The sequence below is a fragment of the Myripristis murdjan genome, chromosome 11 (assembly GCF_902150065.1).
Source record: "Myripristis murdjan chromosome 11, fMyrMur1.1, whole genome shotgun sequence".
NCBI lineage: Eukaryota > Metazoa > Chordata > Actinopteri > Holocentriformes > Holocentridae > Myripristis > Myripristis murdjan.
Window position 1 is genome coordinate 20,352,095 of NC_043990.1, and position 27,839 is coordinate 20,379,933.

General features: G+C 41.2%; 2 protein-coding genes across 8 annotated transcripts in view; one reads left to right on the forward strand and one right to left on the reverse strand.

Annotated features, from left to right (window-relative positions):
• Positions 1–775: 775 nt before the first annotated feature.
• On the reverse strand, positions 776–14,333 carry pdk4 (pyruvate dehydrogenase kinase, isozyme 4). 2 transcript variants are annotated; one of them, XM_030064177.1, is made up of 11 exons: positions 13,979–14,333; positions 13,169–13,310; positions 10,643–10,714; positions 9,075–9,259; positions 8,393–8,482; positions 7,921–7,998; positions 6,916–6,992; positions 6,590–6,688; positions 5,183–5,296; positions 4,404–4,517; positions 776–4,033 (listed from the first exon to the last, which is right to left on the reverse strand). In XM_030064177.1, the coding sequence occupies exons 1-11, from the start codon at positions 14,094–14,096 to the stop codon at positions 3,890–3,892; spliced, it is 1,233 nt and encodes a 410-aa protein (XP_029920037.1). In that variant the 5' UTR covers positions 14,097–14,333; the 3' UTR covers positions 776–3,889. The 2 variants fall into 2 exon arrangements, with proteins under 2 accessions (XP_029920037.1, XP_029920038.1); XM_030064178.1 differs by lacking the exons at positions 776–4,033; positions 4,404–4,517; positions 5,183–5,296; ... (1 more) ...; positions 6,916–6,992; positions 7,921–7,998 and having other exon boundaries at positions 8,423–8,482; positions 9,049–9,259.
• Positions 14,334–14,862: 529 nt separating this feature from the next.
• Positions 14,863–27,839, forward strand: part of dync1i1a (dynein cytoplasmic 1 intermediate chain 1a) — a 60,716-nt gene continuing 47,739 nt past the window's right edge. For 2 of the 6 annotated variants that reach the window (XM_030063038.1, XM_030063039.1), the window contains exons 1-7: positions 14,863–15,512; positions 16,681–16,813; positions 17,051–17,165; positions 18,539–18,626; positions 19,086–19,091; positions 21,591–21,650; positions 22,042–22,157. In XM_030063038.1, coding sequence (XP_029918898.1) covers positions 16,694–16,813; positions 17,051–17,165; positions 18,539–18,626; positions 19,086–19,091; positions 21,591–21,650; positions 22,042–22,157 — 505 coding nt within the window. In that variant the 5' untranslated portion in view covers positions 14,863–15,512; positions 16,681–16,693. Of the gene's footprint in view, positions 15,513–16,680; positions 16,814–17,050; positions 17,166–18,538; positions 18,627–19,085; positions 19,092–19,998; positions 20,041–21,590; positions 21,651–22,041; positions 22,158–27,839 lie in introns of all 6 variants that reach the window. The other 4 variants (XM_030063035.1, XM_030063036.1, XM_030063040.1 and 1 more) reach the window with 3 other exon arrangements.

Below are 27,839 nucleotides of genomic sequence, written 5' to 3' on the forward strand. Positions count from 1 at the left end.
AGTTACACAGCCTGAGTAGAGCTGAATGCTTAAAGACTTAAAGGATACAGCAGAAACATCTGACAGAAATCGGCCTGAAGATGTTTGAGATTCCACCGTTAACTTAGGCGATGTGTACATTTGTACAAGCATGGCTTAAGAGATCAGGGGCTGCAAACCAGAGAACATGGCATGTTTCTCAGGACAACTGTGCTGTACGTTTGTAAGTTTCCATGCGTACCAGACATCTTCTCTAGAGCAGGGGACATTGTGTGAATGACTGAAGGGTCAGACCTCACTCCCTGAGCTCTTAAAATAGACCACAGCAAATGGGAGGGGGAGAGAGAGAGAGAGAGAGAGAGAGAGAGAGAGAGAGAGAGAATGAGTGAGAGAGTGATAGAGTGAGCCTGGGTGTCAGACCAGGGCGTTGGGATCGTGAGGAGTGGGCAGGGCTCCAAGAGAACATCATCAGTCTCCAATGAAAGGACTAAAGCACTAAAGCACCAAACAGAAACAGGACGGCTTGTTCTCGGCCTCCTTTGGCAGGCGGCCACAAACAGCCACTGGGTTCTGCCTGTTGGCTGCCAGAGAAATGAGGCAACTTCAGAAAACAAGTTGTGGGGAGAGACAAGCGGTGAAAAAGGTCAGTGGCGGAGGAAAGAAGGCAGAGAGCGTGGTGGTGGTGCAGGGTATCTACTCACATAGGCAGGTAATACTTAAAAACCCATGCAGCCATTACCTCCTCCTTCTATTTTATCTTACGTACAAACACAATGATGAAGCAATATTCCTTACATTTCCTATGTGCATTTATTCTATGTTTAAAACATCGCCATCTCTTAGCATGATGGAAGAAGTTTGAAAGAGCTTGTTCCATACAGAGCAGCATGACAATAACAGAGCAGAGAAGTTCACAGACAGCACAGCACAAAAGCATAAAATGGGCAATACATATAAACCATGCTAAAATTTCAAAATTCATATGATTAGTCAACTCCTCAGTTACTGACACAGCATCACCTGGTTTAACTCCAGGCAGAGTGACAAGGTAATTGAGTGTTCACTGTGTAAAAACACACCAATGGGCAAAATAATGATATGCTAGACCATACAGAACAGACTTGGCCTAAGGAGAGGCAAAAGAGTCACTGTGACTCACACTACAGGTGCACCAGTTTGATTACAGGATAAACCATTACCAATTATCTTATTGGCTATTTTATCTCACCAGCTATGTATTCCAGTTCATTAATAAGCCTTCCAGACTGCAGTAATGGCACTGTTTCATCATTTCATTTCAGGCTTGTTCAGGCAATTCTGAAAGTGCATTAGCATGGTTGTCAAGATGGCCAGGCAAGATGGAGAACTAAGGATTACTAATTGAATTAAATTGCTAGTACTGGACAGTAATTGACCTTAAATCTGTTGTGGTGTGGCCCCAAAAATAAGTAAAATTGTGTTTGTGTAATAACACATTATCAACAGCTAACCATCACATAGGGTGCAATTTAATACTGGGGTTTTTATGGTCCTGATTTTTCTAAGTCAGACAATAGCCTGAATGCCTTCAGCTTGTATAGGCCCCATTTAAATTTTTGCCATACAATACCAGTTAACACTTCCACACTCAAATGAGCTGCAAGAAAAATGGTAGCAAAGGGCAAAATTCAGCAGTGTGCAATGTACTGCAAAAAGCAGAGAAGATTATATATGAGGAAGTGGGCCAAGTCATTTTTTGTTTATCTGTTACATTCATGGGTCCATTTTATAGTGAATTACACCTCAAGTACAGTAACAAGAAAAAAAATGTCACTTCATAAACAATTTACAATTCACCAAAACATAAAATGAATGACGTTATTTCAGTTAATAGGCATTAAGTTCTTAAGGCTTAACCACATGCATTGGCAGATTTGGGAAGCACGCACACTGGGAACTTTTGGGAACTGAAATGTGTAAATGGTAAACGTGGACATTGTGGACAAAATTATTACAGATAAAACAGCATCTGTAAAATTAATACAGCATGAGCACGGCATCAACTGGCCTTTTACGTCATTCCACAGTAATGAAGGGTCTATGGTGTGGTTCCACTGTGTTTACACTGCAGTCAGTCTGTGCATCACTCCATCAGATACAGATAACATGAGTTAGACACTGTATAAATATCAGCATTTTATATAGTGTGGCAAAAAACTGAGGTATGTATTGAAGCTATGAATATGACTCCCTGGAACAAAGTATGAGGGTCTTACCCAACTGTTCCACCCCTCCACAGTAGTTCATTTAATATACAGAAAGCTTATGGTTATAAAACTGAGCACTCTTGGTGATATTTTTCTGAAATCATCTTGAATATGCTGAGACCCATTGTGCAATTCTAGAGCAAAGAACACACTGAACAGATCCATGGCATAAAAAAAAAATCTGGCATTTCAGTTCAGTCTGATTGGCTCCATGCCGTATATAAAAACATATCAATAACAAATACTGTGCTTGGTTAAATCTAGAGGAATTTACAGTTTTACATACTATAATTTTCAATTGCAACAGAGGAAAATGGCTATGAATGTGCCAGGTAACCTGGAAATGGTTAACACCAATAAACAAACAATAAATCATATCTATTATTCAGTTTAAGCATACATACATACAAAGTGACTTAAACCATTCTCCAAGACTAGGTTTATGAAATTTTGTTGCTTTTAACCAAAAGGCACACCTCATTTTGAATATGGCACTCAAGCTCCATCAGGTCTTGTTATCTTTAGAATACCACAATGACCACATTAGATCATCTGAGTTATGTTTTAAAAAAAGGAGTCGGCTGAATGTGACTTATTAATACCACCAAGGCCATGAGAAACATTTTCTCTCAGTGTCTGGCACCAGGTAGGTAGTTTCCTGCCATTTAGAATCCTCCACTAAAGGATAACATTTTGATTTCATCTCCTGTTGAACTAGCTTAAAGAGACTAAAAATGGCACAAATGCTTTTGTACTGATGTCATCAGTAGACATCATTTTAAGCCCAAACATTTTATGCTACATAAAAAAAACTATCTACTAAAGGGTCCAATTAAAGTTCTAGTGGGATCAGAGCTGATAATGTATGCTGAGATGTGACTGAACTAATTTAACAGATTGAAAACGTGTATATGAAAAATTAAAAAACTGTACACTACCCTCCCTCTGAGTTAATGTTGTGACCATTATCCACTGTCCTCTTGCATAACTGTTCTGAGTAACCTGAGTGATCCCACTGTAACTGGCTTGAGCTGGACACATACACACATATCAAATTAAGGTTGACAGTGCAATCACCATTGCAGCGTTAGCCAGCAATTTTTTCAACAACGACTGTAAGTATTTGAAATTTGAAATGAAGAGAAAGCTTGCTTTACTGTTGTGATCATAGCTAAAATAAATAATAAGGTGTGTGTGTGTGTGTGTCTGTGTGTATGTGCGTGTGTGATAAATGAGGCAAAAGGAAATGTGTGCTTGTGAGTTGCTACTGTATGACTCTTTCTCACCAGTGATGTTCATGGACTGAAATTAAGTGCCTTCACTTTCACATGTGGTTAGCTTCAGTTGAGTGAAATTGCCTTCAGGCTGGCCTGAAGTCAGTTCTCCCTTTTAGTGTAGTTTTTTTCACTGGGGTGATCTGATTCTTGACCACCATCAAGGGAAAACAGAATTTCAGCCTCCAGGCTTCTCTGTTGGTGAGAAAGGGGAACCCACCCCGCATATACACAAACCCAGGTCTGGCAACCTGCTGCAGGCACATGGTACCTTCTGACAGTCACAATACAGGCTCATCCATTTTTTTCTATCATGGACCTCACCCCTCTTCTTCATTTCTTCCCACTGCATGTTTTTTGGTTCGCAGCCAGCGCCCTGAGTCTGTTTCATTAGTGACTCCTCTCAAACTTGCCCAGCTGCTTCGGCTCCTTGCTGGGCATGCACCAGTCGTCTGCCTCTATGCTCGTCTGGTAATGCCTTAAGGCTGACTTGTTGAAAACAGGAAGTCTTTCCACTGACTCTGATGATAAGGCCTGGTGACAGAGTGCAGATGAACTGTTTACTCTGGGTCCTTTTCACTCTAACACACACACACACACACACACACGACTGACCTGCGCTAGCTGGATCTAAGTTATTTCTCATTAGACTTTGTGGCTCAGTTCCATCTGTGATGAATTAAAACATTGTGCAACTTCTCTCAGTAGACTCTCTGATTTCTGACACGGATCACACGAACAGTAACAACTTACACCCTGACACACATCAGATTACACACTCTACATCTGCCACTATTCAAGCATGTCTAGTTCACAGTATGCTTGTATGAGAAACTCTAAACCAAACTGGCCATCACAACTATTTTTGGCACAACCCCTGCAGGGGATATAGTTTTATTCTCACCTTTAAGTATATTACAGCCGAGGTGCCATACCCCTCCATAGAGTAAAGCTGCAGGTCTCCTTGGAAGTACCTGGCATACAGACGGGAGATGGGCAGGCCATAGCCAAAACCAGCCTGAACAAAGAGGGAGGAAATGAATGAAACTCAGGCAGGTAGGGCTGAACGGTAAAAGTAAAAAACTCACAATCGCAATTATTTTGGCAGATATTGCAATTGTGATATGTTGCAATTCACAGTTTTAGTTGAAATCATTTTTGCTTCAGAATTCGGCACGCGAGGCCAGGGCATCTCTTTGTCACACATTTTACCTTTATCAAAAAGCACAGCTCCTGCTATTTGAATATTGCACTTGTCTATATCGTGATTTTGATAATATTTCCATCACCTGTCCAGCCCTGTAGGTAAGCTGCTTAAATATCAACTGTAAATACAAACTTAAATGCCAGTGGTTTGGTCTGGAAACACATTGTTATATCAGCTCTTTACTTTGTCTCTCACAGTTACAGTTTAACCCAAGGAGTTGTGGCTAACTAAAGTCTAGTTGGTAATTCATCTGATTTACAGGCATGCTCTGTTGCCTGTTGGGGCAGAAAGACATTTTAGTTTAGATTTCACAGCTGAAAGACATGTTTCATATGCAAAAGTAATTTCTTTTCCATTTCTATGAGTCTGGGAGTTTCTACTTGTATAAAACACTGACTGGAAGACAATCATCAAGACTGATCAGTCACAAATAGGAAGTATATGTGAGACTGCAGTGCGGTGAGAGCTGCTCTCACCAGAGGAGCGTTCCGAGAATTGTCCATATGCACAGGACTGGGGGCTGTGGAGTACATGTAGCTGAACAGACGCTCAATCTTCCTCAGAGGAACTCCACCTCCTTTGTCAGACATCTGTAAGCAACAAGAATAACAAAAAATAAATAAATGAATGAATAAATAAATAAAAAGGAATTACCGTTTCACAGCTGTATGCCTCTGGGATCCTGACATGTTGCAGTTTACATCCATGTCTGTCCATACAATATTTGTAGTGAAGAGTTTGAAGTAATTTAACAAAAAGGTATTTTAATAAACGTATTAAGTGTATTTTTGGTGAAACTTAAGTCCTTACTATGTTGACATGTGTGATTCCATTGAATAATTTCCTGTGAGAAACATGCTGTTTTCACTTAGAGGCTATTTTTACTACAGAGGACTACAGAGGACTGATGGAGAGCTTTGTCACATGGTGTAACGATGATCACCTGAAGCTCAATATTATCAAAACCAATGAGGAACAGAGTGTTTTTGCAGACCATTAAGGCGTCACAGTGAAGCTGACCTTTGACCTTTTGCACTTAAAATACTTTGTAATAATGCTATTTGACATTTGTGTGAAAGCTGTCACAATTAGTGTAGTGTTTAGTTATGGCCAGATATGTCTTGTGACGCCACGGTGACCTTGACCTTTGACCTCTGACACCCAAAATCAAATCAGTTCATCACTGAGTCCACGTGGACGTTTATGACCAATTTTAAGAAATTCCCTGAAGCTGTTCCTGAAATATCGTGTTCACAACAATGGGAAGATATTATGTTTTGGGTGGAAGATGGACAGCCCACAACATAATGCCTCCGGCCACATCTTACACTGGTGCTGAGGGTCTGCTTCTCTCATGCTACTTTCCATTATTGTTGTGCCAGCAGCTGTGATTTGTTTTCATAATTTTTGCACATCAAGACAAACTCAAGGCTTTGCCTTCCTCTTCAGGTTCATCACACCTAAAGAAAATAAGGTCTTTCCTGATAAACTGTTAAGACCTGGACCCACATACAAAACGCTTGATGTATGATGCTCAGCAAGGCCGTAATGCCCATATACATTGAGAGGTACAAGTCCCCCCCAATGTTCAGGCACTCCAAAAATGTCCCCCACAAAAATATTGCTGGAATATATTAGCAATTCAATGTTCACGCATTCCCAAAATGTCTGTCCCCCCCAGTGCTGAAATGGTGGTTTTGGCCCTGATGCTCAGTGCAGTGTGTTGTATATGTCAGGTATGTGTACTATGTATACAGTGGCATAACAGCATGTACCTCTACACTGGTATAAACTGATTATTCTCTCTTGCCCAGTCAGTTCCCTGAACCCTTATGTACTGCCTTCAGTAGAAAGCTTCAGTGCCTTCAGTGCTGTTGATGTACCTTGATAGTGAGATCTTCAGTGCCCAGTGAAACCTGCACTTTGATTGAAGGGAGAGTCAGGCTCGTCTCATGAGTCTCCACTGTGGCCCTCATCGCGTTCTGACAGGAAACACGCACAATGAGTTATACCAAATGATCAAACACACCATCTACCTCTAAAGTCCGACTGTCGTAATGAAAAATAGTCTTTATATAAAGTGGCATGAGATGGTTTATGAGGTGCTGCACATCAACGGTATACAGAGGATAACAGTGTCATAACATATCCAGTACTCTGAAATATTACACTGTGTGGGCACACTAGCTTTAGTCTGTTAGTTTCTTACCTTGAAGAGCTCAAACAGCATGTGGTAGAGGTGGGACGGCACGTAGACAATGTGGAGGGGCTGGTCAGGATTTTTGGCTGTGAAGCATTTGGTAATGTTGGTTATTTGGGGAAAAAAACAACAGTTTTCCCTAATGTGTAAATGTGTCACAATCATGGCAAACATATAACCATGGCACTTTGGTTGAAAGGTAAACGAGTGAACATGTGGCTGGATGTTGTGATTGCAGGTTTGTTAGAAAACTAGCTGTGTTAAAGAAAAACTGAGCAGTGTAACCTGTCCCAGGGACAAGACAGAGTTCACAAGAACACGAGACAGATAAGAAACCAAGCCAAAAAAGTAAGGGGGAGAAAAAAATCACATAACTTCATTCCCATTTTGTTTTATTCTCTATAGAATATATCTACAAAAACCACTGCACAAGTAATATAGAATTTCATCATATCTTGAGTATATTTCAACATAATATGAAGTAATAAGGAATGAGGAGTCTGGATTTTAGCACAAATTATAAGCACATTTTATAGCAATAACTGCTACATTTGATATTTTTTGATGAAGTTTTCCCATAATTTAAATATTCCACACACATTAATGGTCTTTTTTAAATTCTATCCAATGTAATCGAATCCTATGAATATTTGCATGGCAAAATAAAACATGTCTCCTGCTCTTTGTACTGGAGAAAGTTCAGTGAAAGTATGAGATAGGTGGAGGGATGTAAAATGCTGAGGCTGGATCCTGACAGGCGCAGCTGACAGGAAACAGACACACATAGCTTCAGCTAAACCAACACACTTGAGCAGTGCTGCTCAGTTGGATTTCAGGGAACTGAAATGAAATAAGCCTCTTGCACAGACACAACATGTGCAGGAAAAAAATGCACATGTGAAACAAACTGTTCAAAACATGTTTGCATACATAAACCTTTCGCTAAACACAGTGAAAAATACCTTTTATATGCAAAAATAAATAAATAAAAGCTGTATTTTTTTTAAGACTTACAGTTAACTTGTTTGACCTCCATATCAGGAGAGGTTAGGTAATACTGCTCACAGAGCATCTTGGACGTCTCATAGGCATCTGCAGAATGGAACAAAATAAATCTACAGCTGCTATTCAGGGTAAGAAATAATGCTACAAGCAGTCTAATAAAAGAGAATGAGGATTCATGCTCAATGGAGACACCAGAAGACATTATGTTGGCCAAAGTGTTTTCTAGGCTTGTACACCATACATTTCACTGATATTTACAGGTCCGTCACAGCAATATATCTCATCATGACATGCTTTCACTTCCCACTCAGTATACTGACTCTACAAATATAAGAGATGATAAAAGGTCAAACTACCATGAATCTGTTCAAACAGTGAGTGGTGAAAAACACACCAACAACACGTCTGGTGTGTACAGTTCCTTATCTAAACAAAATGTCTATATATGGAAAGCCATACTGGAGCTGAGGAGGATCATTACCTTTTACTACCTCCACTACATCACAGCTGGGGTCAATGCTGCCAATATGTTTGGGATGGGCTGGGTTGACGCTGCCGTCGAAGATTAAAGCTGCAGGGCACACACGGGACAGACACGTACAACTGTGTGTAACTCAGAACGACAAAAAGGCAGACACAAGGTGCCTGATCTATAAAGGCCATGCATTTGTGTATACATGGTTATATGTAAATGAATGTAAAGCAGACAAATACTGTGTTCTTTCCAGTTGGATATGTTAGCGTTAGAGTTAAATTCTTTGTTTAAAAAGCCATGCATGTGCTCTTGTACTGCAGGGCAATAATGTGCATTACTCATTCAGTACAATGGTTGTGCTGTAAATGGCTGTCAAGGTGGGGTAAATGTTACCTATGTGCCACTTTTTGGTACACCAGCCAAACCTTAAGCATGTCTCTGCTTGGTGTTTCATTGGATTTAAATAAGGCAGTGTGATCCACTGATTTTATAAGATGTAAAAGCCCCGTTTATACAGTACCTGTCTTGGATCAATACTCTTCAATGCTGCTGTCTCTAAGCAAAATTAACAATATCAGGTGCTGTTTAATGTAATGGTTCTCTCTGTTTCATGAACGTCTAATGAGTGTTAGTGACTGTGTTGATTCATGAGCTTAACTCACTGATAATCATCGAGTGCTATACTGACTGTGCTGGTTCATGAGCATGCGCGTGGAGATGCGGCTCATGTAGAAGCGGTCCAAGAAGTACTGAACGTTCTGGTTGGTGACGGGGTCCACCCCGAAAGCGTCCTTGTACTCCAGCACGCCCTGGGCCATGGTGGGCACCACGTTGTTGTGACGGTTACGGACATTCACCAGAGTCTCTGTGAACCTGGGAGGACAGAGGTACAGCATAGGGATTATGTGAGGGTAGGTAGTGCAACGTGTTTAAGATCTGTGCGTCAGCAAAAGCAGGCACAGTTCTGTACATTAACATTATAATATGCATTAGGCACGACAAAGGCATGCATGGACAAAGATACATGGACCACGCTGATGAAACATCCGTCCTCATTTTGGCCAGTCACACCACATCTCCTTGCTTCTCCTGCCTAATTACATCCAGCTGAGAAAAAGGGTCAAACAGACTGTAAAAACAGTTAGGGTGTGGACAGATGAGGCTGCAGCAGCTCTACAGGACTATTTTGAATGCACAGACTGGCAGATGTTCAAAGATGCTGCTACCCAGGAGAACCACATCGACCTTGAAGAATACACATCATCAGTGACATCATACATCAGCAAATGTGCTGATGATGTGAGAAATGCCATGTTTAATAAATCAATCAAGAGGGAACCACATTTTAATTTCATTATACAACCTGTTGTATAATGACCAATAAACTTCCTTGTATCCTTGTATCCTAGTAATATCAGAATCCGAATCAATCATGGAGAACTGTGATGTATTGGTAACTGCTATACTTAGTCTGAGGAATCGGCATCCATTTATTTGTGTATTTCATTCACCCCTCGTATCCATTTATGCATACTGACATTACAAAGTAGCTGCAGTAAACAAGTGTGTAATGTAAACCGCTATTGCAGCAGTGCATGGCTTGAAAACAGCTGCGCAGGAGTCATGTCCAATCTAGAAATGCAGCCAAACAGCTGACTGTACTGTCTAAAAACGCAATGAAATGAAAATGTTTCTAGGAATTTTACCAGCTATGTATTAACAATACTACTAATTTAAGAAGGCACTTGAGGAAACACACTACTCAAAACAGCACAGTTTCTCACATACGGTAGCTAGGAAGAACAAGAGTAACAGAGAGGGTAATTGACTTTACTGCACTAGATGATCAGCTGCTCTTGGTGGTGGTAAATCTGCGCTTGAATCATTTAATAGAGCATTTAGAGCTATACTATAACTGTAGTTTGCCCTCTATGTGTCACACTCTGTCCTCCAGCAACTGTACAACGAGGTATGTGAACAGCTCTCAGACTGTATGAAAAATGTGACTGCAATTAGTTCGACTACACACATTTGAGTTCAGACATCTGCCCCGTGTTACTGCTGAGTTGTATTGTGCACCAGAGCTTTACTTTACAGCATGTAGTGCTGGAAAATAAACATTTTTATAAACAAATATATTAGATTGGTACCAACAGATATTCAATATTCAATAATCTGGATATATTAGATTGGGATATCCCTAGGTCTTACAATAAGCAATCAATGTGTACTGGAATGTGTGTGTTAATGACTTACTTGGAAAGGACTTGTTTATCATCTGGGTCTCTCTCTAAAAATTCCACAATCTCCAACAGACTCTGTGAATACCTGGTGGACACAAAAATAACTTAATTCATAAACAAATATGTAAACGTCCTCAACTCCAGTTTATTTTACTGAGTCTGAGAATGAGCCCTAAGAGGATCAAAACAGCCCAGTGATTAATTTACACAAAGATTAATGTGGAAATCCTTGGTGACTATTTTGGAACAGCATTACTGGTTAGAACATACCATGCAAAGCAGGAGTGTATTTATATTCTACAATAGCTATTTCAGTGTACAGTGCACCTAATGCACAAACTCTATGACGCTTGTGACCACATCTGAGCAGTGACTCACTCTTTCGAGATTGAAATGTAGTGCAAGTAGCTAATGCTTTGCTAGATGTGCTTGGAACTTCTTAAGACAAATTGAAAGCTTTGCAATAAGGTATAGAGCTCTAATACAAGATTCAGTTATCACAGTCTGAACTACGCTAGTTCATCACTGCTTGTCTGTACACTGTATTTGAGGAAGTGATAGTGACTTGAGTGCTGAGCTCTCATACTCTTCTAGAAAACTAGGTGAAGGGTCACAGGCAGTGTAGCTGCGCTTTCAAGGGCTGGCTTTGTCCCTCATCTGACCTTCAACACTTTACTTCTGTTCTGGATTAAAACCTAACGCAACCTAACATCTTGAAACAGTCCATTATACAACTGGCAATTTCACAGACTTTTGTTGCCAGGAAATAAAGGTTTTTTACTCCTCTCCCCTTGTCAACAAAAGATATGAGAGGCAGACCAGCTTCTCAGCCAGCAATGCAAAGACCTTTGCTGGAGTAGAAAAAAGAAAGCCAGAGTGAAGCAGGTAGGAAGCCAGATATAGATGTGATGGGTGGGGTGACCTTTGTTGTCAGCATGTCTTCATTTGACCTAACAGGCCAGCACATAACAAACAGTCAAACCAAATCAATATTCCAGGGCAAAGGCTGTACTAGAGTACTGTGTTTCAGCATGATGTCATTGGGAAGCAAACAGTGGGGTAGAAAAACCTCAACAGCAGAAAAATGAGCAATAGGACGAGAGCTTTGGCTTTGTCAAACAAAAGGCGGACAGACAGAAGTTGTGACTCTTAGGAACATCCTGCATCTGTTGCAGTTTTGCTCAAGTGGAGGTGAAAGGCAGGAGAATAGGTGTGCATGCATTGTTGATAAAGAGTTCAGTTCAAACACTGTAAGTGCAAAGTGTGAACTATAGTCTGTGTCTCACAGCCTTTCATCATGACAAGTGAAAACGATTGCAGCTATTCAGCGAAGAGGCCCCTGCCTACAGCACAACACATGCAGGCAAACCCACACCTGATGCCTGGGACACAATTGCTCTTTACCGCCCTTCACCCTTCATTCTGTCTCTACCTCACCCTTTACACCATGGTACACAGTGAACTTTACATGTGTGCGTGCATACTTGCACATGATACTAGCACAGTTGGCATAACATCCACCTAAGCCACACCTGCACACTGTGTGACTTAAAGTTGTAACTACTAATGAAATGGGGTGACAGAGGTGTAACCCAGGTCTGGATCCAAAATGTAGCAGGATTGCTCTGTGTAGCCTAGCCTTCTGATGACTTGTTTTATATTGACAGGTGGCTGCCCCATCTGTTCTTCAACCAATGTGGAATAAACAACATTATATGTCCAGATTGCACTTATATGGAAGCAGATAAGGGTGGGGAATATACTTTGATCTGTGATTACATAAAAACAAGGACGGCACAACAACATAAAATAGAGACTGTGTGTTTGTCCAGGCCATCAGCCTTATCTTATTCAAACAAACATCATAAGGTATTCTCCCAGTTGAGTGTTATCAAGCCAAATACCTCACTGATCAGTAACAGGGAGATGAGTTGATGTATCTTTCAACAGAGGAGACATTGCATCTTTTACAACATCAGACAACATCACCAGCTCTCATCAAGTCTTCACAATCACTTCATTTTATTTGCAGTTGAACAGCTGGAGCCTGGAATATGGGTGAAGTCTACTTTGAATTTGGGAACATCATGGGGTGTAAAGCTGAAGGTCAAAAAGTGAGCAGGAGGCCTTCAGTGGCCCAAGATAATGCCAAGTCATTACATGACATAACATAACATAAAATAACATAACAAGAGTATAAGCTACATGGCTATACTGTATATAGTGAACACTTTGACATATCACATGTAGGGATTTGAGATCACTGGATAGCTCTATCAATGGCCTGCTATCAATTGTATTGGTGAATGCTACCAGATGTAATGAGAAATGGCAAAGCTGGGTAGTCTGGGGTATCTGACCCTCTTATTCCATACTTTTTTTGGGAGCCCTGATTTACCACTCCTTCCACTTGCTGCAATAATGGTGATGCTAAGAGCAGAGCAACTCTTGTTGGAAGAAGTATATATCAATATTTAAGTATCCTCAGGTTTCAGTCCAATGTTTAGTCAGTAAGGAGTTCTTGGGGTGTAAGGCCTACCAGCTGGTGAGGAGCTGTAGGGACGGTGTGCCGAGGAGCTTGTCAGGGAGGAGGTCTATTTCTTTCATGATGTTGGCCAGTCTCACAGGAAGCTCCTGGCGCAGGAATACAAAAGAGGTCTTCTCACATGCATTGGCTGAGCCTGCAGTCAAATGAGAGAGAATGTCAGGAATAAATCCACAGGCAGGTGTTCCACTTTGACCCTATCCTACATAAGCAGCTGCCACTTCACCTACAGATTGTATTATCTTTAAAAGGAAATACTGTGACCAGTGCTGATTCTGGACAGGGTCTTGTCCTCAGTGGTATTGTGCATATGCAATGGAAAAACATGATGAAATCATCTGTTTTGTTTTTTGTTGAGACAGCAAGATCATGACAGCTCGCTTGCAAATGAAGCATGGCAACGAAGAGACTGAAAACATGACCTTATTTTGTGTTCTTGCTGTGGATTAAAGGATTCAAACCTGGCCATGTCAACATATTTCATGCTTTTGTATTGCATTTTACATTAACTTGTTGCACTACATGGTAAATGGTAAATAATCCAGCCAACACAATGACATTTGCTCTTGTTACTAAGCAGTCCCTGGTATTCAGCAGACCGTGGTGAAACACATGTCAACAAAATGTAATGATTAATAGTGTGGGCTTATTAAACAATGACAGCTGTATCATAAAACAGTTAACCACTCGGGGTCTGGCATGCAGCCAGATTACCGATAGACAAATATAATTTAAAGTTTCCTTGCAGTTATGGCATGTCAGCTTTTTTTTTTTTTTTTTTTAAACCAAGTCTGAAATACTTACCGAAGTCAATGAACTGCTTCATAGACAAGGGCGAAGGGGAGAACTTGGAAAACCTCTCCACTTGTTTCGGTATGCCAGTCACTGAGCTGTTTTTCAACAAAAACTGGACGAACTTCATGACTGCTCTGGCTCTGCTCTGCAGCTCAGTTGTTTGTGAGTCAGGGACAGGCTGCCCTTTCTTCAGCAAGCTCCACTTTTGCCACCTTTACCTTTGGGCCGAGGCTGGGAAGCCAGCATACAGAAAAAAGGCCCTTCAGTAAATTGGCATCAGCAACAGATGGCGGTGGTCAGTGTTTCATTGTCGTTTTCTTCCTTCGAAGATTTTACAAGCATCTTTGTAAAGTTTTACGAGAGCGACTTCATAATAATGCAGCCCACCAACAACGTTGACGAAACCAGTGAGATTGACATTTGATTCAACCAATGAGCGCCGGGATTTTTTTTTTTTTTTTTTTTTTTTAACTGGAGGCGGGGCTGTGTAGTGCTCGTGATGCCACTGAAGCTCCAAACAAATCTGAACGAGCTGGTACTTGTAAACGCAGCCGCTGAATTTGTCGTCATTTTACACCGATAATGGTTAATTTAAAAGTTTCTCAACAGTTTCCATATAAGTAACCTCGACCTCAACTTTATGCAAATGAGGAGACGCCCCGTCTCTCGAAAAGCAGCGCTACCAGCATGCATTGCACAGCTGTTTACGTTTCATAGACAAAGAATGGGAAGCGTGGAGATGCGTGACCCCGTGGACACAGCGGAGAGAGAGCCAAACTGTTTACACTGACTTGTTTGTTTATTGTTTATTCCTTACCAAAAACATGGTGAAAGTGTTGTGCTAAAGTGTCAAAAACGGAACAGCTATGACTCTGTTTTAACTGACCGAGGCAGCTCAAGTCAACATTTTTTGGATTAAAAAAAAACAAAAAACAAAACAACCAAACAATGAATCTTGATGACCAAACAACATATGAGTATATTTAAATATTAATCCGCCAACTGAAACTAACAAGTTGCTAGCACACGCCCCCTCCGCTGGCCTACTTTCTCTGTAACGGACGTGCCTTTGCGGGTCGTTGCTCAATTTGACGACAGCCTCCGTTGCCAGCACCTGACAATATTCACACTTTGAATTTGTTTTTCAGAGGATTTGGATGGTCTAATGTGCACTTCTGCAAACGGCCAGAAGATGGTGGCGTTACAGTGGTGATGAGACGCGGACGGTGCGTGTGAAAGGAGGAGGGATTTCCTCTCCTCTCTCCCATCACCATCACCATCATCATCATCCTACTCCTGGATGTATCGGCGTGCGATGCACCTGTTTTATTCTTTATTTGGGGTACCGACCGCTGAAATGCTCTCTTTTATCCTGTGTCACCACTAGCCTCACGACAAGGTTCAAACCAAACATCCATATTTATTAGCGAGGCATAGATTCATGGTGATTTAAAGAGAGGATGTGGTGATTTTTTTTTCGGCGGTGCAGCAGTGAGACAGCATCTTTGCCGGTGACACATCATTATCAATACCAGTGGATAAGGTACGCTGCACAACAATGACAATTTGTTGCTATATTGTTTGCGACACAATTGTATTTTGTGTTGTTATTTCCTACAGACTTCGTATAGCATTTCTCGAAAGGCCTAAACGCATTAAAACAGCCTGTTTGACGTTGCAAAATGCAAATGATGTCAAATTTTGGGATTAGCTGCGAATGGGGTTATACCTCCTCTCATCCAAGACCTTAATCACATTTCTGTCGCTTTCTTTCTGCATATCAGCCTGGCTTGTGTTGTGTTTATGGTCATACTGTGTATCAGGTGTGCTAGCAAAGACTGCCAGCTCTGTCCTCCACTTTTAATGTCTGCTGCTATTTATAGACGTGCGTTCTGCATATCTTTAGTCATTTTCATTGATGTCTGAGGCTTTGACAGACCCAGTTGACCAATACCGTAGGTCAATGCATGCATAGCTAGCTTGAAGTAGGCCTAAGTGTTTGTGCTGATTAATATTTTGAGTATGTGAGGGTACTCTCCTTATGGTACCCACAGCTGAGGGATGCAGCGATTTAACCTGTGACATTGGCCCACTTCTCATATTAATAGGCCTCACCCAGTCCTGCAGACATATTGTGGGTGAGACTCTACAAGATCCCAAACATGAGGGTGGTTTTAGTCTGATTTATCATGAAGCTTAGTAGGCATATATTTCTAAGCAAAAGACGTGATGTGCTGCTATATGGCACATTGGATGTGTTTTTCTTCTGAATCTGATGTGTAAATCTGGGTCTTGTATCCTACCACATATAATAAGAACTGTTGAATTTTTAACTCTGTTGATTTATTGCTAATTTTGATGTGATTGAAGTTGGGAAATTGAAGTGCAGAAAACATGATGCTCTGTTTAGGACTATTTCTGGGCTGGCCTTAGCCTTTATGCAGTGGACCAGTTCTTCTGAGTTCCACACAAATGTGGAAGTCCCACCAGGCCCAGTGTGGGCTATCTGGGCCACTATTTTTGCCACATCAAGTCCTTATTAGTTGCTGGGCCTGCAGGATTTGGGATCTGTAAATGCCACATCCAGTGGGTATTCTGAAGCATAGGTTAGTTGCACAGGCAAATATTCATATCACCTTGTAAGGAAACCAGAGCCTGTGGTGACGGTGTCATGCATAGCTCACTCTCTTGTGATTTGTTCCTCCCGACAGCCCATACGAGGCCATGTCGGACAAAAGTGACCTAAAAGCTGAGCTGGAGCGCAAAAAGCAGCGCCTGGCCCAGATCAGAGAGGAGAAAAAACGAAAGGAGGAAGAGAGGAAAAAGAAGGAGGTAAGGCTAAAAGTGAGTAAATCCACACAACTGGCACTCATCACATTCCACTGCAGACTGTACTGTTTGTGTGTTTGGTTGCTTCTGACAGGCCGGGACACAGACAAGGTCAACTGTGTGAGTGTGTGTCTATACATGCATGCATATGTCTGTGTTTGTGCATAGTGATATGTGTATATGTGTGTATGCTGGAGCCTATTCTTTAATCTTTACTTTATAAGTTGACATTTCTGTGTTTATCCTGTGCAGTCAGAGAGCCAGCAGAAGACGGAGGCCGCCCCAGAGGATTCAGACCTTGACCGCAAGCGCAGGGAGACTGAGGCCCTGCTACAGAGCATCGGCATTTCACCAGAGCCTCCTCTAGGTGCAAATCACATTCATTATAATAAAAGCTCATATAATAAAAAGAGGTTGTTATTCATGCAAGAGCACATTTTTACACAGTATTTGGTAAATTCTTACCACACCTACAGTAAAAGTCACAATCATTGTTCTAGATGTAGTATCAAAAAGAGGTTCCTTAGTAATTACATTTAAATAATCTCTGAGGAACCATTTCTTGTTCAAGATATACACACAAAAGAGTGTGTGTGTAATCTGCAGACAGATATCAGTGCATTCCAGCCTTGCTGCAGCCTTACTTACATGACATGAAGCAACTGGAAAATTAAAGTGCATTGTTTGCTTTGTTGCCAGGTCTGTACATAATCTATGGTTTCGTTTTCCACACAAAATTAGTAGTTGTTTAAGTTTGTTAGGCAGATGTTTGCATGCTGTAGTGACTAGATTGTCATGGGATGTGCCTGCTGTGGTGGTTACATTTGCATGCAGTTGTCGAAATGGCAAATATCTAAACAGGACAATATTTCATATGATTCATATGTAATGTTAACGAATGAACACATCATGATTTCTTGTTGTGTACATTTTTTTTTCATTTCCTTGTTTTACTTCAGTTTTATTGAAAAAAAAGTTTGATTTGAGGAAAAATTACATCACTTCTTTCATCCTGTACTGTGGTCTTCCCTGATTTGCCAGGCGCATTGTCCTTTGACAATGCCGAACATTCTTGACAATTACATTTGATGTTTCATTGTTATTATATATTTTCTCATCTTTCAGTTGATTTTGTTCCATTGGTGTCCGTGTGTGTACAGTACCTTGTAATAGTGCCTTTGGACATAAAGATTCTCAACTAAACAAAATTACATTAACTTTCCAGTCCATAATATAGTTCCAGAAATATATGCTACTTACTTTTAAAATAATTTATTGTAATATCTTCTGTCTTCCATGTTTCAAATCCTATCAATTGACTTCAATTCCCAGGATCTCATCCAGCAGGCTTTTGGAAAAGCCTGTTCATCAGCACTGTTCTCTAGTGGTCTAAAACTGTAACAGCACTTTAACACCTCAGAATTAGGTCACTGCTATGCCTGTTATTGGCTTGAATTATTTTTTAATATATCCCAGAATAAAGCTGACTAATGCTTAATAAGCGTGCAAATGCAAAAGCAAAACCCGAGTTGATGCTCTGTCCCCTTTTTGTTTTTGTTTTTTTAATTTATACCTTTTCATCATTTTTTTGTCCATTGTTTGGTTTGCTTTCCCATCATTTCATCCATCCTGCTCTTTTGGCTTTGCGGACACCCATTTCTTCTCATTGTCATTGCTTGGGTTGAGCAGTCCATCCGCTGCAGCCTTTAATGTTAGATACGTGTTATTTTCATTATTTAGTCCCGACCCCCATGTCCCCCTCCAAATCAGTGAGCACGCCCAGTGAGACGGGGAGCCAGGACTCAGCTGATGGGGGAGCAGCGGGAAGGTAGGCCAAAATCTTGGAATATTTTTTTCCCACCAAGGTTGAATGTCACAAGTCTTTCCAAGCTCACTGAGTCACCTTTTCCTAAATAATTTTGACAAAAGAGGACTGAAGTTGATACCTCTTCTTCTCTTTGGCTCAGAAAAGACTTTTGAAATTCCAGTGGTCATTGAAATACCTCATTCATTCCTCCCATTTCTCAGTAAAACTAAAAGAGATGCTAGATTCTAGACGCTCAGGTGGAGGAGAAATGATTAATATACACACGAGTATGTTTTGTTCACCGTTTTGCACCAGGGATGCTCTTTGAGAGGTTACCAATACACTGCGGTAAATGCGGAGCACCTCACGCAATCTCATGGCCTAACAGTGTTTGTAACTTGAAGTTTTTTTTGTCTATAATCATTTTGACTGTCATTTTTGACAAACATTGTGTCTCTTTTCTTGTCAATGGAACAACAGGTATAGGTAAGGATGAGTGTCGGTGTCAGTGATGTTGTGGTGCTTTGTTAGGTTTTGAATGTGGTATCTGTCATTTGTCACAACATCCCATGTTTTGATGACCACAGTACAACTTATTACTACTTGAAGCTAGCCCTGTGAAATTGAATTTAACATCGAGGTAGGTTTTAGCTGTATAGTCAGACTTACAGATGTTTTCAGCAGTAGCTCAGTGTTGCAGATTTCTTTTTTCTTGATATCGTACTAGTTTGTGTTATATTGATAAACTTTCAGAAAGCATCCTTGGAAGAATAGGTCTGGCATAGACCTGAGCCATTGGTTTGCAGTAAAGGCTAGCAGCTTATGTGAGCACATGTGACATAAGGTCAGCTTTTTTCTGTCACCATTTGGCAGGATGCTAATGTAAATCTGCATTCACAGTGCTAGCTAGCTCATGTGTCATACATGCTTCTACCCATGCAGCATTTGTTGAATTAACACACCAGACCAGTACTTCAGCTTTGAGGTCTGTACAGCACTGCTCTGGTGAATTAAAAAAAAAAAACTGAGAAGAAAGTGGTCATCAACAATCAAGTGCTTTCCATTCGCTACTCAGTGGCAGCTCTCTGTTTAGGTCATTGTGTGAGTGATGCCCGCAAGGGTCATTAGTTATGTGTTGTTGTGGTATGGCCAGGGGTGGAATTGGGGCAGAAGAACATGTAGGAGTTGGACTAAGTTCCCAGAATGATTTTTTTTTTTTTAACGCAAGGTAATGATTTCTTATTTCTTGTTAGCTTTTACCAATTGGACTTTACAAATTGGTGAGTTAGTGCCTGAAATTAAAAATTTCCCCCTCCAAATCCACCCTGGATTATGGCATGCCATTTTGAGCTTCTCCATCTGTGGCTGTGTGTATGTGTGTGTCCCTTCTTAGGTCAGGTTTCTCTAAAAACAAGTCACAAGCACAAAGCAACAGGTAAGCATTTTCACCTCAAACCCAGGAATGTCTCTCTTCCCCCTCTTAGATGAGTTTACCCTCATGTGAACACAAGCAGAGAGGCACCCACAGTGTTGTCAGTGCTGTTATCGATGTGTTCCCGTCGCGCTTTATATGAGCAAAACAGCGCGGTGCCCACTTGTCCCCTCTCTCCCCCTCTCCTTCCCTTCTTCCTCCTCTCCCTTTTGGGTGACTACCTGTCCGGAGCCCCGCTGTCTCCCTTAACACCGGCTCGAAAGATTTCCACTCGCATGGCTGGAGTCATGGAAGTCATTTCGGCCTTGACGGGGTTGACAATCTGCTGCTTAAAGTGTCATTGTTGTTACTGTAAAACAGCCAGTCTGTCAGGGTTAAGGAATGCTTTGCCACTCTCGCCTGGCACCGCGTGGCACAAGCTGAAGGTTTAATGGGCATGTTCACTGGTCCTAAAAGGTATTATCAAAAAGTGTAACGGGGTTGGAAGCGTTATCCTGTCACAGCTGTTAAGTTTCAGCGCTGGCTTTCCATAAAGCTCCCTGGAGTTGAGTTTGTTTATGAGCTAGTCTTTAATAAGTGAAACCCCCCTTCCCATATGAAATGAGCTAGAACTGCTCAAGCACTGTGCCAATGTAATTAATGAACTCAGGGATTTCCTCATGGTTTTTCAAACTCATTCCTCATGCATGGCAAGTATAGTGTCATGTATGTTCAGCAGGCCACAGCTTTTTATAAGGATTTTAATTGGATTTTCATTTGTAGAGTGTGATTATGGACAGTATTTTCTGTATATTATGCTATGCTGTGCTGCGTGTCAGATGTAAATCATGTCACTGGATACATTGTTCATGGTTTCAATGTATTACCTGACATAAGAAAGTGGCATGTCATGTAATGTATTTCTTCATGCTTTTCTAACTTCACGCAACCGCAAATCATTAGGATGCAGTTAATAAAAGATTAAATTCTGGCATTTTGGTAAAAGTAGATTTCATAGCTCATCTTAAACAATGGATGAACAAGTACATTTTTTGCATTGCCTCCCATAGTCATGTACAGTATGACCTTATACATTTAATAGTCATCGGCTTAAGCCATCAACAATAGTCAAACCATTCTGACATCCTTCTACACAAGTGCTACATTTTTCTTCCATTGCTTGTCAATATTTTCATCCTCCTGTAATACATTCCTGGCAGGAGACCAAGAAATCTGTTACAAGAAATTAATAGTCTGTAAATAAATACTGCACATTAAAATATAATGAAATGCAATGTCTCCCTCATGTATACCCCTCCTGTGCTGCAGTATATCCACTTAACATTTTCCCACTGACAGTGTCAGTCTTTGCATGTAATTCAAATGGGAGTTGGGACCTGAGTGAAACCATTCTGAATATAAGTGTTGTGTGTGTGTGTGTGCATACATGTGTTCATGTGTGCACCTTTGGTAGGGTACATGTGTGCCAGTCTATAATTCGTTGTATGTTGCAAAGTGTCATAACCATGTATGTCCCATCCTCCTTCCTCTGCGCCTCCTGCTGGTGATATCAGGACACTGCAGTGGGACACTGACCCCTCTGTGCTGCAGCTGCAGGCAGACTCTGACCTCGGGTACGTCTTCTTCTCCTCTCCCTAGTCTCTCTGTCATTATCTGACAAACACACGACACCGCAGAGCATCTGATTAACAGATCAAGTGCCTTGCTCAAGGACACAGGGCGCACTGTTAATTATTCACTTTAACCAGCCACAGTTAAGCAGCCACTCCAGAGTTTTGAAATGGTGACATTTTATTTCCAAGCCTGCTTCTCTAACCTCTAGGCTAAAAAGATCCCAGAAGAGCCCATAATGTTTCACCCTTCAGAATACTGAGTGAGTCGTTGCTACAGACCCTAAGCTCTGCACGTTACTGACTGACTTTAACCTTCAGCCTCTGGTACAGATTAAAAGAGAGGACAGTTTGTGATTACACAGAGAATAACGTATCTGTGTCTGTTACCCAGGCGTAGGCTGCTCAGGCTCGGAGCCTCTAAGATCACGCAGGTCGACTTCCTCCCCAGAGAGGTCGTCTCTTACAGCAAGGAGACGCAGACGCCGCTCACCGCCCACCTGTCTGAAGGTGAGTGTTGGTATGTGTGTGTGTGTGTGTGTGTGTGTGTGCATGAATTTTTTTAAAAAATATATTATTTTTTTGTTGTCATAATACAGTGTCATCCATGGTGTCCCTTTAATCTCTCTGCAATTCAAAGGCTGCTCCATGGATGCATGGAGGCATGAGTGGCCATAAGAGGCATCAGAGGTTTTCACATTGCAGTGATTTTCATTGTTGTGTGGTTGAATGCGATACCCCTTGGTTAGCCAATCCACAGCCTGTAAAGGAGGAGGGTATGTGTGTGTGTGTGTGTCTGCCTGTCAGTAACTGTGTCTTCAATCACAGTACATCATAGTTTTGACTCCTGGACATAAGTGGAAACAGATTTGACAGATGAAAGATATCCAAGATGTTTCCTGACTGACATTGGGGTTGTGCGTGTGTGTGTGTGTGTGTGTGTGTGTGTGTGTGTGTGCTTATATTCAGACATAAAAAAACTGATGTGTGTGTGCCTTTGTGTGTGGTGGTAGTGGGGCAGGGGCAGAAGACTTTAGTTTGTCACACTGACATTATGGCCTCTTCTATTTTGATTGCATATGTTAGTTGTGGTGTGTGTATGTCTGTGTGTGTGTGTGTGTGTGTGTATGTGTGTGCATTTAAGCACATATGTGGGTGGGTGCATGCATGTTTTCGAGGGTGCGTGCATGCATGTCTAAATGCATATGTGCATATTTGTGTGTGTGTGTGTGTGTGTGTGTGTGCGTGCAAGTGGGCGTGCATATGTGTGCCGAGCTGCAGTGCCTAAACACATCCATATGGTCAGAATTGAGGTCAGTCCTGTGCTGAATTTGGCATAACATTGGTGGTAGCTGATTCAAGGCATAGGTTTTAGTTGACTGTCAGGAGAGAGGCGGTGGATACATGGATGGGTGACAGTTACTGGAAATGTAGCACTGTTCGTCTAAATGAAACCGCATGCCGATGACAGGGACAGTGAGAGCTATAGAACTAGTACTCCCTCCTCTCTCTGCTCTTATTAGAGGTCCAGACATTCAGAAATTCCTAGATAGACATTATTCTACCTACAGCGTCTCTGCGTCCTAAAAGAGACATACACATACACACACACACACACACACACACACAAACACACAAACACACACGCACACACTCCATATCATCTTCTCTATCCCACTTCTCTTGTGCGAGGCCAGACAGCTGGCGGCCATGTGACTGGGAAGGGGTTGTACTTCCTGCTTCCTGTCATTATAATAGATGGCCTGGTGTGGATTCCACCCCCCTGTTCCATCACACACACACACACACACACACAAACACACACACACACACACACACACACACACACACACAAAAACACAAACACACACACACACACACACACAGGGGTCCTGATCAGAATCCAAGTGCCCCGCCTTCCACTCTTCCCCCGCGTACCCCATTTCCTCGACAGGTCCAGGAATAGATCATTTATTCAGCAAGTATACAGACTGATATGCAGACATACATATGCCTGTACACACACATACTCACACACACACAGACACACACTGTAGTTATTGCCCCATAGTAATCCAAGGCTGGTACATAAAGTTTTTTTTGTCTTTATTTATTTATTTTTGAAATGTTATGGCCAGCAACTCGTTCAGCAGGGGTGTGTGTGTGTGTGTGTGTGTGTGTGTGTGTGTGTGTGTGTGTGAACATCTGTGAGCTAGAGCAGATCTGTGTTGGCCTATTGGGAGGTGACCCTGGCCTTAAGAGACCCTTCCACAAAGTGTGTGTGTGTGTGTGTGTGTGTGTGTGTGTGTGTGTGTGTGTGTGGAGACTGATGATAGCACCTGCTGGGGCTTCTGGCTGTGTGTTTTTTCAGGCCAGTCAGGGAGTTCCTGTCGTTGATTGGTGAGCCTAAACACACACACACAGACACACTCATGCACACACACAGCACACACATCTTTACTGTATATAGTACAGACTCAGCCACAAGTTACTGTGAAGTTGGACACCTGTGTACCCTCAGACCTAAGTGTAACAAACGCCTTTATTGAGTACATTTTTAGTTTTGGTGAGTGTATGTGTGTGTGTGGTATGTGTGTGCATGCGTGATTTATGCACCTTTGTGTAGGACGCCAGTGTTGTGTGGCTTTGAGCTGTGAGAGCTACTGACCGTGCAGCTCCTGTTAGTTTGCATGTCTTTACACAGCCTCTTCATTCCATCGGCGGGTTCATCATTACAAATTCATCCTGCTTTGTTCAAAACCACAGAACGTTATTTTAAATTCTTGCGGAGAACCCAAGGTTTCCAAATATACCACATATGTCCTTCTGAATGACAGGAAATTGTGTATAAAATGATGCAGAAGACATCTAAATATTTTCTGCAGCCATATAGAATGGCATCTTGAATGTTTCACTTAATGTAAGTGCGATATAGCTTCAGTGTAGCGTTGCAAACAATAGATACAGAATATGTAGGCTATGTGCCATTGTCGTACAAAATAAAGGAATTTTTTTTGTAACTGTTTAAGAGGAACTCTATTATTATAGTTTAAGGGGCTAGGGTTCTACTGCACCAACATGGATCCATAAGGACTGATGTAACTAGGATCACACTGTGGTAAATACCCGGTCACTGACCTAATGAACTGAGTTGAATGGAGAGCCTGAATTTAGTTTTAATTTAGAATATTGCATTATAATATTGCTTACATTTATGCAAAGTTATGTTTCAGCATTTTTTGTTTTTCACTCTGCACCGCTGTGCCAATTGCTATTGTTTAATTTTCTTGGTTTCTCCTTTTTATTTTTGTTATATTCTGACTCTTTTGTGCTTTTATTTCATCTCTGCTCTTCATTGCCTCTCCTTCCTTCCATCCACACTACTATCCCCTCCTTCCTTCCTTCCTTCCTTCCTTCCTTCTTCCATTTGTTTTTTTCCTCCAGGTCCGAATTGTTGTGTATAATTTGCCTGTGGTGTGATCTCTATGTCATGTTAAAATGGACATTTCCAGGAGAGGACAGATAGAAGAAAGGGAATAATAGAATGACGAGAGAGACACCCAGCTGGCCAGTGTGGAGGGAAGAACAAGGAAATAATTCTGTCATTTTAATGATGGTGGTGTGTCCCAGGGGCGTGCAGAGCTCCATGGAGGGACCTCTAGCTGTTTGGATGTGTGTGTGTGTGTGTGTGTGTGTGTGTGTGTGTGAGAGAGAGAGAGAGGAGAATTTCCCTACATATTACATTACATACATATTACGCTAACCATTTAATAATGTCACATTATCATGAGTGATTGTGTCTAAATTAACTACTGTAACTAATGCGTTAAAGGTCACATGCAGCTTATCAGTTGTGGCTTGGGGGTATCCCTGTTAATGGTTTCATGACAGAAAAGTAAATGTGATAGCAGAGTTCTTAGTTAATTAATATAATTTCTATCCAGCGTTGTTTAGGCTCGATTTCACTAGATGGCGTTCTGAATGTGAAAGTTTCCCATTGAAACTGCGACACTGACGTAGACGCTGGGATGGAAGCACAACTCTCATCATAATCACTTTAAATCATTGATGGATGACTCAGGGATTCTCTCATGGTGTGCTGTCCTTGTGAACTCCTGACCTCCCGTGTTCTCACACTGGCTCTTTTTCCCTGTATGTGTGTGTGTGTGTGTGTGTGTGTGTGTGTGTGTGTGTGTGTGTGTGTGTGTGTGTGTGTGTGTGAGGCGTGAACACACTCTGTAGGCATGTGTCTTTTAGCCTGAGTGCAGCTTTATCTAATTGGATTGATTTGATTTGATCTGACTTTGTGTGTCTTTCTGTTTTTCCACGCATGTGCGTTCATCTTTTACATAAGAGTTTGTGTTTTAAAAGCTCCCATGAAGTGTGCGTGTGTGACTCTCATTTAAACCAGTTAATGATATGACTTTTCATTTCCGTGACCAATTTTCCTCTCTATAATCGTCATGTGTAGCTGTCTATGTAGGTTCCTTTTCCCACTGAGTGCTTCATGATCCGTGTGTCCCAAGTGTCCATTGTGTCAGTCAATCAGATTAACCGCAGTCACGGTTGGCTCCAACTATTTACTGGTCTCCTAATGGGTATGAATGGACAGTCTTGTGTAGTGACGGATGAGCGCGTTGTCTAATGACATAGCAGGGGAACAGAGTAAGCTCTAATGGAGTGTGTGCTAGTAACATGTCCCGCTGAGGTCAAACACAGTGAATATGTAAGACATTTGGTGTTGGTACCGTGTTCTTTGGCATAGGTTGGTATCAGGGTAGCTTAATGGTGTGTGTGTGTCCAATAACAACACTATGGCAGCGTCTGTACCTGTTAAGGTTCCCTTTATCAAGGGACTCTTCATTCTCACCCCCTGCAGGGGGGATACATTTATGAACATGTCCCTGGAATGCCAGGGTAGCACTTGATTTGGTCTGGCCCATTGTTAATAATCAACTTAATATCAACTTTATATTTACTATGAACCTGATCCTACCCTACACTGATTGCAAATTTGAGACTAAGTTCAAAATCTGATAGTTAGTGGATACTAAGTTGAGTATTTGCATTTGACAGTTTGATATGAGGCTAAGTATCACAGCTGATACTAAGTTGATACAAAGTTTAATATTAACATTGGACAGTCCAAAAATGTGACCCACCTGGATATTGCAATATCACAGTATTTTTTTTTTTTTTTTTTTTTTTTTTTTTTTGCAGTACTGAATGGATTCTCTAGTTCCTTGTATCAATATGTAGTATTGTTTATGCACTTCATTTTCATGTTATTATCTGCATTTTAGTGCACTGTGTTAAATGCACTGTGCTAATTTTGCTTTATTGAACTGGAATAGGAATTTTACATTACATTGTTTTTCCAGTTCATACATATATTGTGTAGTGGTGGAACAATAAATTGATGGTACAATATATCACAATACCTCCTCTTGTGATGCATCATTGATACACTTGTGCCAAGTATTGATATTCGAGTTTACAACTTAATTTGCACAGATGCACATTTGAGTTCCTGTGAAGCATGTTTGTTCCCTGCATTTAGCTTTTTTAACTGGAACTGTTATGTCATGTTCATGTTGCAGTTGCTGTGCAGATATAAAACCTTTTTTTTTTTTTTTTTTAACAAACTTAAAAATATAATTGATTCCTGCTTACTGGAAAATCATTTTGTCTTGTCCAAACCTTTTTTTCTTCAGTTCTTTTTTTCAGTCACAGATACTGTGATGTATCATAGCTGATTATCTTACAATAAATCACATATTGCCTTTATTGTGATATTATCGTTGTTGTGGGTAAAATATAGTGATAGTATTGTACTGCAAGTTACCCAGTGATCTCACCTTCAATGTCGTATATTTTATTAGTTTATCCAGGTGTTATACAGTAGGTTGTATTTTAAGCTCTATTTAAACATTTTCAGTCACTTCAGCTGAGTATTGCAGTGCATCATGATACAAAAGTCCTTGCTTGTGAAGTCCTTGCTTTGTGGTGATCTTGTGCTCTAAAATTACAAAAAGATTTATTTTCACATTGTTGAGCATAGGCAGTGTTGGAGACATCCTGGAGTTTCACGAGTCTCGTTCGGGCTGTGAACCCTCCACTCACGTCTACAACCTAACCACAGGGGTTGAAATGTTCCACTTCCATTCTCCGCGGGCCCGACAGTGAAAAGAT